At 38.2% G+C, this 17,545-nt stretch overlaps 1 protein-coding gene across 37 annotated transcripts in view; it reads left to right on the plus strand.

Moving 5' to 3' along the window:
• The window catches only part of TTLL5 (tubulin tyrosine ligase like 5), a 269,877-nt gene that overhangs the window by 20,062 nt on the left and 232,270 nt on the right, over nucleotides 1-17,545 (plus strand). For all 37 annotated transcript variants that reach the window (XR_007412723.1, XR_003135328.3, XR_003135327.3 and 34 more), the window contains 4 exons: nucleotides 5,323-5,453; nucleotides 8,067-8,149; nucleotides 15,790-15,859; nucleotides 16,420-16,504. Coding sequence is in view for 27 of the 37 variants with exons in the window: in XM_025443972.3 (XP_025299757.1) it covers nucleotides 5,323-5,453; nucleotides 8,067-8,149; nucleotides 15,790-15,859; nucleotides 16,420-16,504 (369 nt within the window). In the remaining 10 variants the exon portion in view is untranslated. The remainder of the gene's footprint in view (nucleotides 1-5,322; nucleotides 5,454-8,066; nucleotides 8,150-15,789; nucleotides 15,860-16,419; nucleotides 16,505-17,545) is intronic.

The following is a 17,545-nucleotide window of genomic DNA, read 5'->3' on the forward strand; positions in this document are numbered from 1 at the left end:
TTAATTTTAATGATCGATCATCTTGTGACTTCTGACACAGAATTAGGAAGGAGTTCAAAGAATTGACTGTCATTGCTATAGAAAACTCTTTCCAGTCACATTGTTAATGGCAGCGTAGAGGCAATACTGCCTAGTGGCTAGAAGCATAGGCTCTGTAAACCATTACCTGGGCCTAGATCCCAGCTTTGCTGAATGACTTTGGTAACTGTTGTGAGAATTTAATCTATCAGGATCTAAGATGTTTAGAACAGTGCATGCCTCTCACATAGTAAACTCTGTAGAAGTGTTAGCTATTGTTTTTGTGACCAGAGTTTTTTAGCGTTTTCATCCATGAAAAAGAAAATAGAAATGAAATTGATGCTGAAATCCTACCCTATTTTGGCAGTCATATTCAACCATGGAGAGATAGATGACCATATAGAAATGAGGGAAACAAATCTCATCTAATGAAGAGAAGGAAATTCAATGCAAATTTTTTTATTTGGTCGGTGATTATGTTTTATTTAGAGGACTTACGTCCTTCATAATGTCTTTATGTACTTATGCTAACAAATTTTATTTTTATTTACCTTATTTTCTTATTTTTATATAATGAAATTTCTTTCTTGATTTTTTTCAATTCTGTTGTTTTATATCTTATCATTGTGTGTAAGTACCAGGCCTGTGTCAAATAGTTTCTTCATAATATGGGATAAATTTGTGTTTTGAAAGGTCTTCATAACAAGTTCCAGTTTTATTTGATGTCTCAGCTTCATTCGTAGAGAGTAGTTTAAACCTCATTTTCTTCCTTATTGTGGTATTGATTTGGTATTCTAAATGTGTGACTGGATGATTGAAATGAATCATATGTATCTATTTTAAGTAGACATTTAAGAGTCCTTGAAATAGCCTACACTAGAGTCTGCATTCCAAATTCATGTTAGTAGTATATTATTTATTTTAATAGTTTTAGAAATACTCCTGTAGGTATATTGGAATTCTATCTCAGTTTAGACTCAAACAGTATTAATAAATTCAATCCTATTTTTTCTTGAGTGCTTCTTGAATGTATTATTCTTGCATGTTCAAGCACATAAATAGTTCATTATCTAAATGCATTATGCTTGGTGGCTTCTGCTGCTATTTCTCATGTTTTCATTCTAAAGACTCGAACTCACATGCAAGAGGAATTCAAGCACTTAAAATGTTTTCAATATTGTTGTGAACTCTTTCTTAATATAATTTTTTAACTTTTAAGTAATTTTAGACTTCTAGAAAAGTTGCAAAAATACTAAAGTTATTCTGTATCCTTTATCTCATTCTTCTAACATTAACATCAGTTATAACTGCTGTATAATTATCAAAATGGAGACTCTAACACTGTTGTAATTTTAATCAAAATTTATAACATTTATGGTGTTTTGATGAATTTTCTACTACAAGAGTTGCAATGATAGTCCACTATAAAGTAGTTTATAGCTGAATGATCACAGGAAATTTGAAAATAATGCATACTAATTCACATGCATATTTTGTTGTACAGAAGGTATGCTATGATATAGAAGACCTCCAAGCATTAAATATGTTCTGTGGGTCTCAGCCATTCTTTGTGGGAAATGGCATGAAAGAAGTAATAGCAAGGGTGATTGGGGATAATTCCTGGGTAGGAGAATGAAGGAGGCCTCTGAGGTGCTGGGAATGTTCTATACTCAGTCTGAGTGGTGCTCACACAGGTGGCCAAAATTCATCATACTTTGCATTTATGATTTTTTATACTTCTCTGCATATGTATTACCTGCAGTAAAGAGTGTATTTTAGTAAGTGAAAAATTTACTGATAGAAAAGTTTTTCTCTTTGATAAAATTTTATTTTATTTTATTTTTCTTTGATAAAATTTTAAAAATGTATAGTGGCTGTTAATCCTGATGTTATTTAGGTTCCTTTGAATATACTTAAAAGGGTAGTGTTAGGGTTTTATTTTAAAATAATATTTATCACTCATTGGTCTATTTGGGGCAATGTAAGTTCTTCATGAAAAATCTGAGATGCCAACGAAAGGATACATGGTTTCTCAAAATCTGTATGGGGGGCATCAAGCAAAAGGATTTGGAGACCACTAGAATTGGGCATCTCTAGGAGAATGCAATCTTTTTCTTGTCCTTTTGTCATTGTTTCTAAGTGATGATAAACATCACTGCAGATACTTTTTAAAAAATATACATTTATAGATCCCATTGCAGATTCATGGAATCACCATATCCAGGGAAGGTATATATGTAAAAAGTACCTTCTAGGTGCTTAATTTTTCTGGGTCTGTATATACCTAGAAAGCTATGTATTTAAGAAGCACTGAGGTGATTTTGGAATTTTGGAAATTAGTGTTCTAGGCTAAATCTATATTCCGGTGTGGACCATCTGTACCAAAGTCACCTGGGACACTTGTATAAAATACAGAATCCTAGACTTTATCCCAGAACTTTGAGATTGGAGCCCAGGAACAATAATTTTAAAGAAACTTTCTAGATGAGTCTTATCTAAAATTTAAAGACCTCTGCTCTACACTTATGAGGAGGACAGTGGGCAAGAAAGCAATGTTTGTGATACCTAGACTTGTCAAAGCCACCTTTTGAATTTAAGAAATCACAGTGAAAAATTAGAACCAAAGAACAGATACAGTAAGTTTTTAGTGGTTACAGCAAAATTCTTAGATGGTTTTTAAATAGTGGGACAAGTTTTTAGTGGTTACAGCAAAATTCTTAGATGGTTTTTAAATAGTGGGACAAATCATGACTGGAAACCAGTAGTGGAACTCATGAGTCCAGAGGCTAACTTTTGGACTGTTTGTAGTACTCCAGAATATACTCCCTGATAGGTGGCAGTTATTCTCCAAGGTTTATGACTATTTCCTTGTTTTTCTTTAAAATTTCCTCTCACATATCCATCTCTTAATGATGCAAATTGAGTTTTCAGTGGGATCCTTAAGTTCGTGATCTGGGACTTTAGTAGGCTCATTATTGTCTAAAATTAAGGTCTGTCTTGGATACTATGTAGGAGAAACATATTATCACTAATGATGATGCAAGTTCTGTGTAGTTATATGAGTTATATGAGAAATTGGACAATTATTGTTGTGACATTAGGCCTATAAATATGGATAAGGTAGCCACATCTTTTATTTTCCTGAATGGTCCTATTTTCAAGTATGCTAACCTTTGTTCAGGCCCTGTTTCTCAGAAGGTAACATCCCCTAGATATCTTTATGTAAAAATTCCCAGAATGCTTTGGGTTTGGAACTTGTTAGTGGGGGCACTAGTGTTTTTTCTTTATTTGGGTAATCTAGATTTTTTGGGGTACTATTAAAGAATTATGATTCAGTTAACATACAATACGTAGTGTTCCTAAGATGTTTCATAATGATTTTTAGTAGCTACAGGCTACTCCTGAAGCTAGAATTTATTGATGTATTTGGTTTTTGGACCTTGAAAATTTGAATATATTTATCAAAAGTAAACTTAGAATGCTCTCTTTTTTGTTTGTTTATATTTGAAGTCGGTTTTAAAATATATTTTATAGTCACAAACTCCATGAAAACCCATTTGGCAAAAAGAATCAGATTTAAATTAAGTGTAAGACCTAACTGTAAAAGTCCTAGAAGAAATCATGTGGTACTACGACCTACCTGTTGGAATGGCTAAAAACAGAACAGAGAAAGCAGACAACAAACACCAAGTGCTGGTCAGGATGCAGTGCAATGGGAAAGCTGACACTTCAGGAAGCAGTGGGAGATGCACAAGGATTCAGCCACTTTGGATAATAGTCTGGCAGTTGCTTATAAAGTTAAATATATACTTACATATGTGTTGGTCTTAAAATATGTCCACAAATTCCTTGATACTGCCTTCAAAAACGTGAGCTTAATTTCTCTATCTTTGGGTGTGAGTTGGCCTTTGTGACTTCTAATGAATAGAATGTGGCAGAAGTGACTGTGTGTCACCTCTGAGAGTAGGTCCTTAAAGACGTTGTAGCTTCTTTCTTGTTGCATTTCCAGTTTCAGTCACCTAACCTAGCAGAATGTCATGTAGACACTCAGACAGCATTACAGGAGAATTCACATGGGAAGGAACTGAGGCTTCCTGCCAACACCAGCCCCATGTGAGAGAGCCATTTGTCAAGTGGGTCCTTCAGCCCCAGTGGAGCCTGATGACCACAGCCCTGGTCAACATCTTGATTGTAGCTTCACAAGAGACCACGGGACAGAACTATCCAGCCCTGCTACCCCCACATTCCTGACTCACAGAAACTATAAGATAGAAAAACTTTATCATTGATTTGAGCTCCTAATATTTTGGCAGTAATTTATTATTTTTTAAAAAGACTTATTTATTGGAGAGAGAGAGAGGGACAGAGAACGTGCAAGAGAGCACAAGCAGGGGGGAGGGGCAGAGGGAGAAGCAGACTACTTTATGACCAGGGAGCCCGATGTGGGATTCGATCCCAGGACCCTGAGATCATGGCCTCAGCCAAAGACAGATGCTTAATCGACTGAGCCACCTGGGTGCCCTTGGCAGTAATCTATAATGCAGCAATAGATAACTAATAGAACTCACTAAACAATCTTATTGAACCTGGCAATCTCATCCCTAGGGAGATGGAAACTTAAATCCACACAAAAACTTAGGCCTTACTGAAGTCTGTACGTAAATGCTTTTAGTGATTTTATTCATAATCTTCAAAAATTGGAAACAGCTTACGTGTCTAACTGGTAAATGGATAAAGAAACTGCAGTCTATACAGCAATGAATTACTCCTGAGCCATAAAAAGGAACAAAATCCTGATGCAGGCAACAACAGGAATGTACATCCGTTGTTGCCAGTCTCAGGGAAAGAAGCCAGTCTCAAAAGGACACATGTATGTGATTCAATGAACTTGACTTTCTGGAAAGGGCTAAATTATAGGGACAGGAAACAGGAATGCCAAGGCCTGGTGGTGATTGGAAGAGTTGACTCCAAAGGGACTCCAGGTAACTTTTTGGAATGTTGGAATTGTTCTGGTCGCAAGTACATAATTGCGAATGTTTGTTCAAACTCCTAGAATGAGACACTAAAAAGGGCAAATCTTCCTGTATGTCAGTTATACCTTAATGAATAAAGCTGACCAAAGAAATCTATTTTATGAAAATGATTACTAAACTTTTGGGGCTGACAAAGTGGTCGATCTGAGATGTAATGCTGTCCTCAGTATGTGTTCCAGCCCTGTGATCTATGAATTCTGTAGTATATGATTACACAGAAAAACCTTGGAGTCAGACTTTACTGAAATGGAAAAACTTTTATGATTTTTAGGTCCTATGAACTAACCCGTAAAGACCGACTATATAAAAACATCATTCGAATGCAGCATACGCATGGATTCAAGGCTTTTCACATCCTCCCTCAGACTTTCCTTCTGCCAGCTGAGTATGCGGAATTCTGTAGTAAGTGCTTGGCTACGAACACCCTGATCCTCTGCAACTGAACTCCAAAGGCTCCCTCCAGACAGTAACTAATTAGAGCTTTTCAAATCCTTAAAAAAGTGTGTTTCTTTAGTAAAACAGCTGGAGATATTAACTTTAAAACTTTTTTTTTTCCTGATTGTGTCCATGTATGTTTATTTGTAGTAAACTTGTCACCATCATTTCTAGGAAGACATATTGGTGTCATACACTGGTGCCCCTGTCTGGTACAAAAAAGTATCTTCACTGGCAGGAATTAATGCCTATGTAAGGATGTAGATACTTCTGCATTTGAACTATGTATGCTTCCTTTTTGGCTCTGTGGTTTTTTTGTTTTTTGTTTTTGTTTTTGCCATTAAGGACTATTCCTGTCACCTTGATTTCTGGACTTGTGTGACTTACAAGGTGGGACATTTCCTCTTCTTCATAAAGTCTGTTTTAAGTTCTTCTTCTTTGGTGTCCACCTTGCATAGTATAACCCAGAAATTCCATTTTCTCCATGCCTCTTGCGTTCCTGCTGCTCCATTGCTCACTTGAGTGTGGGCGATAAATTTTTGAGAAAGAAAGTGACACACAAATAGGTTAGCCTTTAAAAAAATAACTGTGTGAATTGAATTGGAACAAGGAGAAGGGCACAGTGGTCCTTGGAAGGGTATTGCAATAATCTAGATAAGAAATGTAGTTGGACTGAACTAGATAATTGGAATGGAAAAGAGTGGAGAGAGCGGTCAGATAAACAGAGTGTACCAGCTGGCTGTGAGTAGTGAGGTAAGGGTCAAAGATGGTTCCAGAGGTGGGAATATGAGACACTAGGAGTATCAGCACATCTTTATGTCTTTAACCAGGGAGTGTAACCAGGACCATGAAGGAAAAGCTATTAAAAGGGATGAGGGGGGTGAAATTTGGGACTGAGGAATACAAATTTGAGAGGCCTACAGGCTTCCATGTGGGGATTTGCAAGCAGTTCTAAAGGCAGGGTTGAGTTCTGGCCAAAGGTAATAGATTCTGGAAATTGCAGATATGGGGGTAGATGTGATTATAAGGAGAGAAAAAGAGAAGCAGCACCCCAGGGAGGAGAGCAAGCGTGAAGATACGAGCAAGTGAATGGGGTCCCAGAAGAGACAGGAGAAGGTTAAATTAAGAGCAGACTTGTGAAAAGATGCTCAACATCACTCATCATCAGGGAAATACAAATCAAAACCACAGTGAGATGTCACATCACACCTGGCAGAATGTCTAGTATCAAAAAGACAAGAAGTGACAAGTATTGGCGAGGATGTGGAGAAGAGGGAGCCCTTGTGTGCTATTAGTGGGAAAGTGAATTGGTGCAGCCACTGTGGAAAACAGTGTGGAGGTTCCTGGGAAAATTAAAATAGATCATATGACCCAGCAAATTAACTTCTTAGTATTTACTGGAAGAAAATGAAAACACTAATTTAAAAAGATAGATGCAGTCTTGTGCTTATTGCTGCAGGATTTACAGTAGCCAAAATCTGGAAGCAACCTAAGTGTCCATCGATAGCTAAGGGATAAAGATGCGGTATATATACACAATGGGATATTCATGCAGAATAAGAATGAAATCATGCCTTTCATAACAACATGGACGGGCCTAGAGGGTACTGTCCTAAGTGAAATAGGTCAGACAGAGAAAGATGAATACCACGTGATTTCATTTTTATGAGGAATCGTGAAAAACAAGACAAACAGATAAGCAAAAATGGAAAGACTCCTCAATGTGGAGAACACACTGGTGGTTGTCAGAGGGGAGGCGGTGGTGGGAGGGAGGGGGGCGGGACAGGTAAGGGAATTAAGAAGTACAAACTTCTGGTTATAAGCCACGGAGATAAAAAGTACAGCATAGGGAATATAGTCAATAATACTGTAATATCTCTGTGTGATGACAGAAGGTAACTGTACTCATGCCATTTCATAATATATATAAATGTTGAATCACTATATTGTAAAAAAAAAAAAAAAAGTAAAGGGCACCTTTTAGTCACTTGTAAATTATTGTCCTCCTGCACCACTTACATACAGTTTGACTTAGGGGATTTTTTTCCTACAAGCTCAGAGAAATCACTTAAGGAAAGTTATCATTCCCGGCGATCCTAGTGATCGACTCTCATTGGCACTGTCTGCAGCGTGAGTCTCTGGAGGTCCTTTGGTTGACAGAGGCTGGAATCTCAGGATTCCCGAAAGCTATTTGTGATAGTAAGAGACTAACATTAGAGAGTTGCCTTTTTTTGTTTTCATCCTCATTCAAGAAGGAGAGGAAATGGTGGAAGAAATGTGTAATTTTACTGCCTCCTCCTCCTCTGTTTCCCTGCCCCCTCTGTTTTTGTGTCCGTTTTTGAAGCTAGTTCAAAAATACAGGTATTTTAGCTGTGCTGCCCTCCACTTGGAAATATGGAAGATTCTTTGGATATCTGAGTGGATAACCATTGTTGAAATTTAAGAAATAAACTCTTGTCCTTTCTTTCTCTTTGTTTCTCTCTCTGCCCCTTTTATTTTTATTTATTTATTTATTTATTTATTTATTTATTTATTTATTTATTTTCTCTGCCCCTTTTAATCTCCCAATATTTTGAGCAGATTCATATTCAAAGGACCGGGGACCTTGGATAGTAAAACCAGTGGCCTCTTCTAGGGGGCGGGGCGTGTACCTGATCAACAATGTAAGTATGCAGCAGGGGGCACCCTCTTTTCTTCTTCCTCTTTCTTCTTCTTCTTTTTTTTAAGTTTTTATTTTATTTTATTCATGAGAGACACAGAGAGAGGCAAAGACATAGGCAGAGGGAGAAGCAGGCTTCATGCAGGGAGCCTGATGTGGGATTCGATCCCAGGTCTCCAGGATCACACCCCAGGCTGCAGGCGGCGCCAAACCACTGCGCCACCGGGGCTGCCCTTCTTTTTTCTTTTTTAAAGTAAACTTTATACCCAGTACGGGGCTTGAACTCATGATTCCAAGATCAGGAGTCACATGCTCCACTGACTGAGCCAGCCCGGCACCTTCTCTTACTGGCTCTTCCCCTTTTCAGCTTTTGTCCCAGCTACTGATGGAATTTTTTTTTGGTTAAGAGTATGTGCTCCTTTCTGAAATCTGCATTCAGACATATAAGTTGAGGGTGGGTATGAGTTGGCTACTATTCACCTTCCTGGCAGTAACCTCTTCTTATGCCAGCAGCTATTTTGTGGCTAAAAAGTCACTTGATCAAATGTTACAGAAGAGCAGCCTTTGGTGTCAGCAGAAAAGAGGTTCCTTTTCTACTTGTGGCATATTATCATGGAATTCCTCAGTGCTAAGCACTAATTGGTAGCATACACATTTAGTTTCTGTTGTGAGCAGAATTGTGGGTTCCTGCCCTTGAGATCATTGAGGAAATTAATCTCAGTTTGATATGGCATCCTTGATGCTATTTCTATGTATCTCTCTCTTCTTTTTCTTTTTCCTCCTCATCCCCTTCTTTTTTTTTTTTGAAAGTCATCAGTATCTTGATTCTTTGCAAATTCCTCACTAAAAGTTGTAAGTTGAACATATATAAAGAGTAAAATAAAATCTCAATCCTAGTCTCACTTCCTAGACTTTTAATAGTAGTTTGTAACCTAATATAGTTGATTTATGTTTCTTTTCTTAACTTTACATTGTGTTTGTTTATTCCCAGTTTGATATATGTTGTACTCACATCATCTTTTGCCCTCCCTTCCCCATTCCAGGTCTAAATTTGATTACTTTTTATTATTTTTATATTTTAAAGGCTTATAAAATTACACTTTCTTTAATAACTGTGATTCCATTTCTCTGCTTTAAGTGAGTAAAAAATTCAAACCCAATAGTAACTTCGCGGCATTGGAATTCTGATTTTTTTTTTATTTAAGTTTTACTCATTTATGTAATCTCTACACCCAATTTGGAGATCGAACTCACAACCTTGAGACGGAGCGTCACATGGTCCTCCAACTGAGCCAGCCAGGTGCCCCTGGAATTCTGAAATCGAACCAGTATTTTACTCTGGGTCTTTTCTTTTTTTTTTTTTTTTTTTTTTTTTTTTTTTTTTTTTTTTTTTTTTTTACTCTGGGTCTTTTCTCATTCTTACTCCTGGACATTTGGTCAGCCCTTTTAGTCTGGAAACTAGTATTTTTTTCTTCGGTTCAGGGAAAATGATCCGTTTCTTGCCTTTATTTCTGCTTTTAGATCTCTTTTTTGAGGCATTCTGGATCTTTATGTCAACTTTTCTCTGATTTTAAATTCTCTGCTTTCCTCCACCTTGATCTTTCTGGATCACCAGTTTGAACTTTATCCATTTTTTTTTTTTAAGATTTTATTTATTCATGAGAGAGAGAGAGAGAGAGGCAGAGACATAGGCAGAGGGAGAAGCAGGCTCCCTGTGGGGAGTCCGAGGTGGAACTTGATCCCAGGAACTGGGATCACGATCTGAGCCAAACGCAGACGCTCAACCACTGAGCCACCCAGGTGCCAATCTTTATTCATTTTAATATTCATTTTGTCTACTGTTTTTCTCTCTTGACTATCATAGTTTGTAGGAATCCTCAGTTTCTGATTTGCCTTTTTTTTTTTAATTAAAGAAAATCCTGTTGTTGCTTAATGGATTATGGATGCAGTTTATCTATTGGCCTTAGGATATCAGTTGAAAGTTTTTTAAAAGTTCTCTTCTGTTTTGTGAACTTTCTTGGAATTGTCTTTCTTTCCCCTCAGTTTTTGGATTTTCTCAGTTTCAGTGTGACCTTGGGTGTATTTGTGAAGGAAAGACTAGACTGATTGAAATAGACATCTGGCCTGGGTTTCAGGTACTGTCATATAGGACTTATTCCCTAGTAGTTTCTCCCTGGACAGACGGCTAACTCAGTTTTGTGCGAAGGCAGACTGTGTTGACTGACAGCCTGCACCTCAGGTGGATGTGAGTGAGAAGCAAGCTTCTTCCCGCCTCCCCCCCACCCCCCAGTCAAAATAGATCCGGCTTTATTGTGAATGCAGAGGAATAGGAAGATTTTGGTGATTTCCCTTCTGGGCAGCACTACCTTTCCTGTCTTTTCCTCTCTGGGTCCATTGTAGAGATAGAGTGGCCTCAAAGTCCACTCTTCTGTCAGATTTTTGTGCCCACACATGATGTCCTCCTCAGAGTAGTATCGTTAGGTTTTATCCTGAGGGCAAAGCTTTGGGTGTTGGAGGAGGCCCACAGAATTAATTAAGAATTAGTTATCTGATTCTTGTTCCTTGGCCTAGTCCTACTTTTCATGTTTGTTTACTGCCAGCTTGGAACTTCTCAGAGGCTCCTTGAAAAGATTGTTCTCACTTCTGATATTTTGCTTCCTCTGCTCTGTTTTCTCAACCTGATCCCATCTGCTTTCTATCTTTCAGGATTTCCTTCAACTTTTGGTCTCTTACTGGGTCCTTTTAAATGTTTTCTAACCTTGTTGTCATTTCATTCTTTTAAAAAATATCTTCTCTGTCCTTCCAGTGGGACTCTGGAAAGGAAGAAGAGGAAGTAGGTAGGTGTGTGTGTGTGTGGTCAAGTACTCTATTTTAAAATTCCCCAATTCTCTTTTTACATGGTCTGAGCTATTTCCTACACGTGTAGAAATGAACTTTCTGAGAGGTCTTTCACATTGAGAAATTCTTAAATTCAGTCTGGACTAAAAACTGTTCGAGATATACTGATGGCCAGACCTTACAGAATCTCATTCTGACACAGCAGCTACTCCAGCCTGAGACCCAGGCTAAAAGTCCTGTTACCTGGCCCTGGGTCACTCTGGAGGCCTTTTGCCCCGAGTCTCTTGTGACAGAAGGCTCTGGTCAGATGCCTTGGATCTCTTTTTTTCTTGTTTCTGTTCTGACCTTGGCGTGAAGGCTCCTGTCTGACAGCTTTTCCTTCAGCTCCATGCCCGGAGCTCCAGTGTTGTTTGAATCTCATAGACGGCATTAGTTTGGGTTTGAGTTTGAGCTGCCAAATGGAATTGCTATTGGAAGTCAACTGTGGTACAAGTTTGCTTTTTATTTTCTTAGACATGAGTCAAAAAGAATAGGATCTATTTCCAGCTCATCTAGGACTTTTTTCTTTTGGAATGCACTTTTGCTCTAGTGATTTGTTATTTTGAAACCAACATCATAAAGAATACAAAAGTTAAATTTTCCTTGGTGGGGCTGAGAACCCAGTGCCCTAACTCTTCCCTGGATGGAGTCTCATAAAGAGGGTGACAAGTCTTTAGAGAATGTGTTTGGCAAGGTTTCCTTCTCCCTCCCGCCTCTCCCTAGGCTGAATCCCTAGAGACCCCCTGCGTGGATCAAAGTACTTGGCAGGACCCTTTGCTTCCCTCCTCCCCCTCAGTGAAGCTTTGGAATGAGTCTGATTCTTTGAGGTATTTGGTGGAGGTGCCAGACAGAAGCCTGGGAAGATGCCAGCAGGCACCAGGGGAGCTGGCAACATGTGGACATAATGGGAAAATATTCCCATTTCACTCCAAAAACTGGAATTTTATCACCTTTTACTCAGACCTACAAACCATGTAGTTAATATTCTTCTCTCTTTCCTTACACACAAGGCCTCACCATCCTGTCTTTTCCATACCTGGATCCTTTCCCGTGGAATATGTGACCCATTAGCCAACTGGATGAAGTAACTCTTTCCAAGGCTGCTGCCTGCTTTCCTTTTAAAGTTGAGGGGGGGAAAAAATAAAGTTGAGGGGGGTTGGGAGGGAGTGCTCAGGCGGTGGGTCTGTGAGCAGAACTAATAGGAGTGGGTGAGGGACTTGGGGGGTGGGTGGAGTTAGGTGTGAGGGCCAAAGGAAAACATCTTTCTCTGTCTTCCCCACTGGAGAGGGCCTCTTATTAAAAATTCCCAATAATAGTCATAACCTTTTGGAAAATATCCGCAAATAGCAACTTTTACCATCACAAGAGCAGGATAAAGGATAGAATAAGTGTTACTTTTATGAAATACCAAAGAGAGAAGTGTGAGCTCCTACAGACGGAAGTATCTTGGCTGATCAGCTAACATGGTTTCTCCCAGCTTCTTGTGTTTGTCCCAGCTCCTTCAGTAACCATGACTAAGTGCTGTATTTTCCCAATTCTGTGTATTCAGGTTGAGGAGGGAAATATCTAGCATTTTCTGATAAAGGTACAAATTTGATTATGGAGATCAAATTTTGTCATCTTTGTCTCATACATTATCCGCAGTAAATACAGTATTAATGTTTTCTTTGAGATGTTGAAGTAGCAGGAGAATATTTAGGTCACTCTATTTACTCCCTATATTTGTGACTATAATTCTTTATAGTACTCTTGTTTCTATTTGCTTATATGTTGTTATCTTAAGAACTCTCTATTTTTTCTCATCGTTCAAAAAATATTTAGGGATGCCTTGGTATGTGCCAGATGCTGCCACTCCTTAAAACCTTTTGAGGAATACGGATTATCTCTTAATACTAACACTGATACTAAGCTAATGTATCTTCATTATAACTTACTGCGCAGCTCTTAGTGGAACGGCACATGGTGTGCCGTGATGAAGTTGAGTTGTAGAATGTAGTAGAACCATAGAGGTTCTAGAGGTACTATCAAGTTTGCACTAAGAATAATAACTGATATTTCTTGAGCATTTAATGTGTGCCTATCACTGTACCTTCCCAATATAAACTCAATCTTTGGAAGAACCCTATGAGGTAGTTACTGTTATTTCTGTAGTAAATGGTAGAGTCGAGATTATAACTCAGGTCTGGCTGATTCCAGAGCATAACACCATTAACTGTACCATCCCTTCTTACAATAACTTAACAGTTAACCATGCGCTTTAATCTTAAAGTCCAATTAGAAAAATGACTGTGTTTCCAACTTTACCAATAATTTAGATTTTGCTTTAGCATACTTTGGAGGGCAGTGTGAGCTTGGAATTGAAATCATTTGAAATGAGTTAGTTGGGGAATGATGAAGAGGAAGCAGGCTTGAAAATATCAAGAAGCTTTCATTAGTTGCTTCCTAGTATTTAACACTATACAAAGAAACTATACCCAAACCATTCTTTTCTTTGATGAGCTTACAATTTAATTCCTGATATAGGTCGAAAAGAGAGTCTCAAACCATTGAACAAATATTGAAGTTAACTAATGTGCAAGATTATGCATAACTCAAGGGACAAATGTGTATGATGCGGGAGGAGAGAAAGGAAGTGGACAAAGACTTTAGATGTGTCACGTAATGATGGCCATCAGCAGTGTTGTCTCTGGTTTGGAGGAAAGTTGAATGGTCATATATCTACTGTGGCCTGTAGGTGTTACTCAGTGGGAAGAGGTCTGCAGTTGTTTAATTTTAGGTTTGGAACACAGCCTGAGACTTGCTCCTTTGTACTATGACTCATCAATTCTTACATACAAAGCTGACTCAAAATGGAGATAGTACTTGTGAGAAAGTGATCAAGAAATGTGAGGGAGTCCGGAAATGGTGTGGGCGACTGTGTCCATGAGTCTGAATCAGCACTGACTGTCTCCAGCTCCGTATGATGCAACAGTGGGAGATGAGTGGGGAATCTCTTTATCTTGACTCTGGAGTTGGTCATCGTGGTTGTGTATGGTGTTTCAGGCCACAAAATTATGGTAACTGTAGTGTTTAGGGTAGCAAATGAATTATTATAAAGACAATCTTTTGAATTTGGGAGATAGTATTTTAGATCAGAACTTCGAGGAAAGATGTGAATAGTACTTTTAAAATTTGAGCCTCTGAGGCTGACTGGCTGGTTCCAATGCTGCTCTGTCACTCTATGACTTCTGTCACCCTCTCTGACTCTCCTCATCTGTAATATTTGGATGATGATATACCTACCTCATAGGATTAGGTGAGGACTAAAGGAAATACTTTGATGAATTAGAACAGCGCTGGACAAGTTGCTGATAATGTAGCCATTATCATTACAATTACTATTATAGCCACTTCCCTTTTGGAATCCTTCTGTCCAAATAGATTGAGGTGACTTCCAGCTGGTTTTTCTGTCTTACTCTAATCTTGTTTAGAGTTTTGCTATTCCATATATTTAAATCTTACTATTAAGAATCCAGTCATTTCCTGCTGAACCATGTTCAGGCCAAACTCCTCCTGTCTAGGGTACAGGTCCCTTTGCCTTGGGGTCCCTCCCTCCTAATATTCTAACCATACCTTTCATTAGCCCCAGGTCAGTGATCTGCCTCCTCTCATTTCTATTGAACTTTGTGCCTGCCATCTTTCCATGACAGCTTCCTTTCCTTTTCACCATGTGCTTAGTAGCTTTCAACACTTCCAGAATAGGCCTTCCTCCACTGATCCCACCTAACTGGCCTGCACTTTTACTGTGCAATCTCAGTCTTGCACTTGCAGATATGCTGCTTTGTGTTCTTTTAAATTCTATATTTTGCTGTCCCTTTTCCTAAACATTAATCTCTTTGGAAGTATGGATTAGGCTCTGTGAGGGCAGGAATTGTATCTGTTTTCTTCATCACTGGTCCTCAGTACCTCATACAGTATCAAATAATACTCATGATTATTTATTGTATAAACAACTCTTTTTTCATTGAAAAATCCTTTAAAAGATCTTGTTCAATCTTTATATATAGTAGGATAGGAAGTCCAACTGAATGAATCAATGAAACATCCATCCAGTTTCTCAAGGGAAATGCCAGGGGATTGAGGAAAGATCTGTAAATTCTCTATAAGCAACTCGATGAAAGCCTTTACTTAAGAAAAATGGTAGTATTTTAAAATTTCCATCGTACTTTACATTTGGGAGAAAGTACGTTTTTATTTATTTTTTAAGTAGCTTTTTTTTCTTGGCATGTGACTTTAATATCATGTATATAAATCTTTAAAGTTGTAGGGCTCTCTCTATTATGTGAGAAGTGGTATGTAAATTTATTCCCCCCCCCCATTGTAATTGGATACCTATAGTGTTTATGAGTGGTGTTACATAACCAGTTGAATATAGGGGTAAATTGGAGGAAACCTTTAATAGTATCAAGCACTATTCTTTTTTTTTTTTTTTTTTAAGATTTTATTTATTAGAGAGAGAAAGCATGAGCAGTGAGGAGGGGCAGAGGGAGAGGCAGACTCCCTGCTGAGCAGGGTGCTCAATGCAGGATTCCATATGGGGCATGACCTAGGACCCTGGGATCATGAGCCGAAGGCAGACACTTAACCGACTGAGCCACCCAGGTGTCCCGGAGGAAAACTTTTCTTAAGAGTGGTAGTTTTCCACTTTATTGTTTCTGAAAGGTCAAGAACTCTGCTCCCTTGTTGTGAGTTAGGATTTCTGTCCTTTTATTCTTTCTCTTTCAATAGCCAAACCAGATTTCCCTGGAGGAGAACATCCTGGTCTCCCGTTACATTAACAACCCTCTGCTCATAGACGGTGAGTTGAGATTGGGTCCTTGATGGGACTGGGCTCCATCTTGCTAATTTTAAAGAATATTTTCACAGTCTTCTCTATTAAGTCTTTATGAAGCTACTGTGACCTTCTGCTCATAGACGGTGAGTTGAGATTAGGCCCTTGATGGGACTGGGCTCCATCTTGCTAATTTTAAAGAATATTTTCATGTCTTCTCTATTAAGTCTTTATGAAGCTACTGTGAAATTCTTGACAGCTGTGGCTCTAGAGATGAGGATGGTTGCCTTTCCTACCTTATGGGATTATTTTGAAGATAAAATGAGAGAAGAGAAAAGAAAGTGCTTTATACTACATATATGTGAGAGCTGTGCAGTATGTATATATATGTGTGTAAGCTCTCTATCTCAATGTATGTGTATATTGTATATATGTATGAAATGCATAATTATTTATCCTTAAAAGGCAAGGCATATAGGCAGTATGTGTTTTGTGGGGAGAGGAAGACTGTTCTTTCTTTTATTATTTGTTACATTGCCTTTGTTCATTCTGTAACAGAAAACAAATGAACTCCTATTTTTTTCTAGATTTCAAGTTCGATGTGCGCCTGTACGTGCTTGTGACTTCGTATGATCCTCTTGTTATCTATCTCTATGAAGAAGGATTGGCTAGGTAAGAGACTTTTGAGGGGAAGCGGTGTTATCAGAGTGGATCCATTCAAGAATGTGTTAAGATCACGCTGTTTCTGTTACGTTCAACTCAGAAAATTAGATTGTACCTAGATGTGCCTCAGATTACAGAATATCAGTCATGTTACTTTACAGTCTCACTTGCATCTCTGTACATAGAAACAAACATCTATATGTAAACACACACCTTTCCCACCAGGAATCTAGGATCACATTATATTTTCCTGCAATGGCAATTGTTATGGTAACCCTAGGGTATTAAAATAATTTGTCATTGTTCTTCACAACTGATCTAGGAAAAAAAAAAGATCCCATAATGTCCCAAATTAATCATCAGACATTAATTTCAATGCTCAGAACAACCCTATAGTTGATGCAGTTTTGTAACTTCAAGGGGCACTGTTTGGAGCTCTCCCAGCTGGATGGTAGTAGAGTGAAAATTTGAATTCATGGATCTTACTCCAGAGCTCATAGCCTGAGCTATTTTGTGTCCTTTTGTATTTTGGGGACATTAGCTGCTTTTTTTTTTTTCTTTCTTTTTACCTTCAAGTAATATACTTTTCAGTGGTTATATATACATTATTCTGTTTCTCTTGAGGTACTTTTTTAGGTTTTAAGGTAATGTCACAAAACTAAGCTCAAGTTATAATAATTTGAAGTTTTTTCCATACATTCACAGAATATTAAGGTGACATTGTTTTCATAGGCCCTTTAAATTGTTAAAATAAATATGTAACTTTGTTGTGCTCGTGTTCTTTTCCCCCACAAAGCTAAAATAAATATCTATTTACTAATTAGCTTGCCCTGAAGTTCCTTTTCTGCATAGTGGCCTTATAGGGAGAGCAGTTTAGGAGGTACTCTGTATCTGCAATCAGCCAGGAAGCTGTTATTGTATAATGTTATTTTAATTCTGTTGGATACTTATTGATGCCTCCTAGGACTAGAATCAGAGCGAGCAGTGTTATTAACCAGCCTATAGCCGGTTGAGCTGAGTCTCCCCTTCGCCTCTAGGTGGCAGCGACAG

This window comes from Canis lupus, chromosome 8, assembly GCF_003254725.2.
Source record: "Canis lupus dingo isolate Sandy chromosome 8, ASM325472v2, whole genome shotgun sequence".
Classification (NCBI taxonomy): Eukaryota; Metazoa; Chordata; class Mammalia; order Carnivora; family Canidae; genus Canis; species Canis lupus.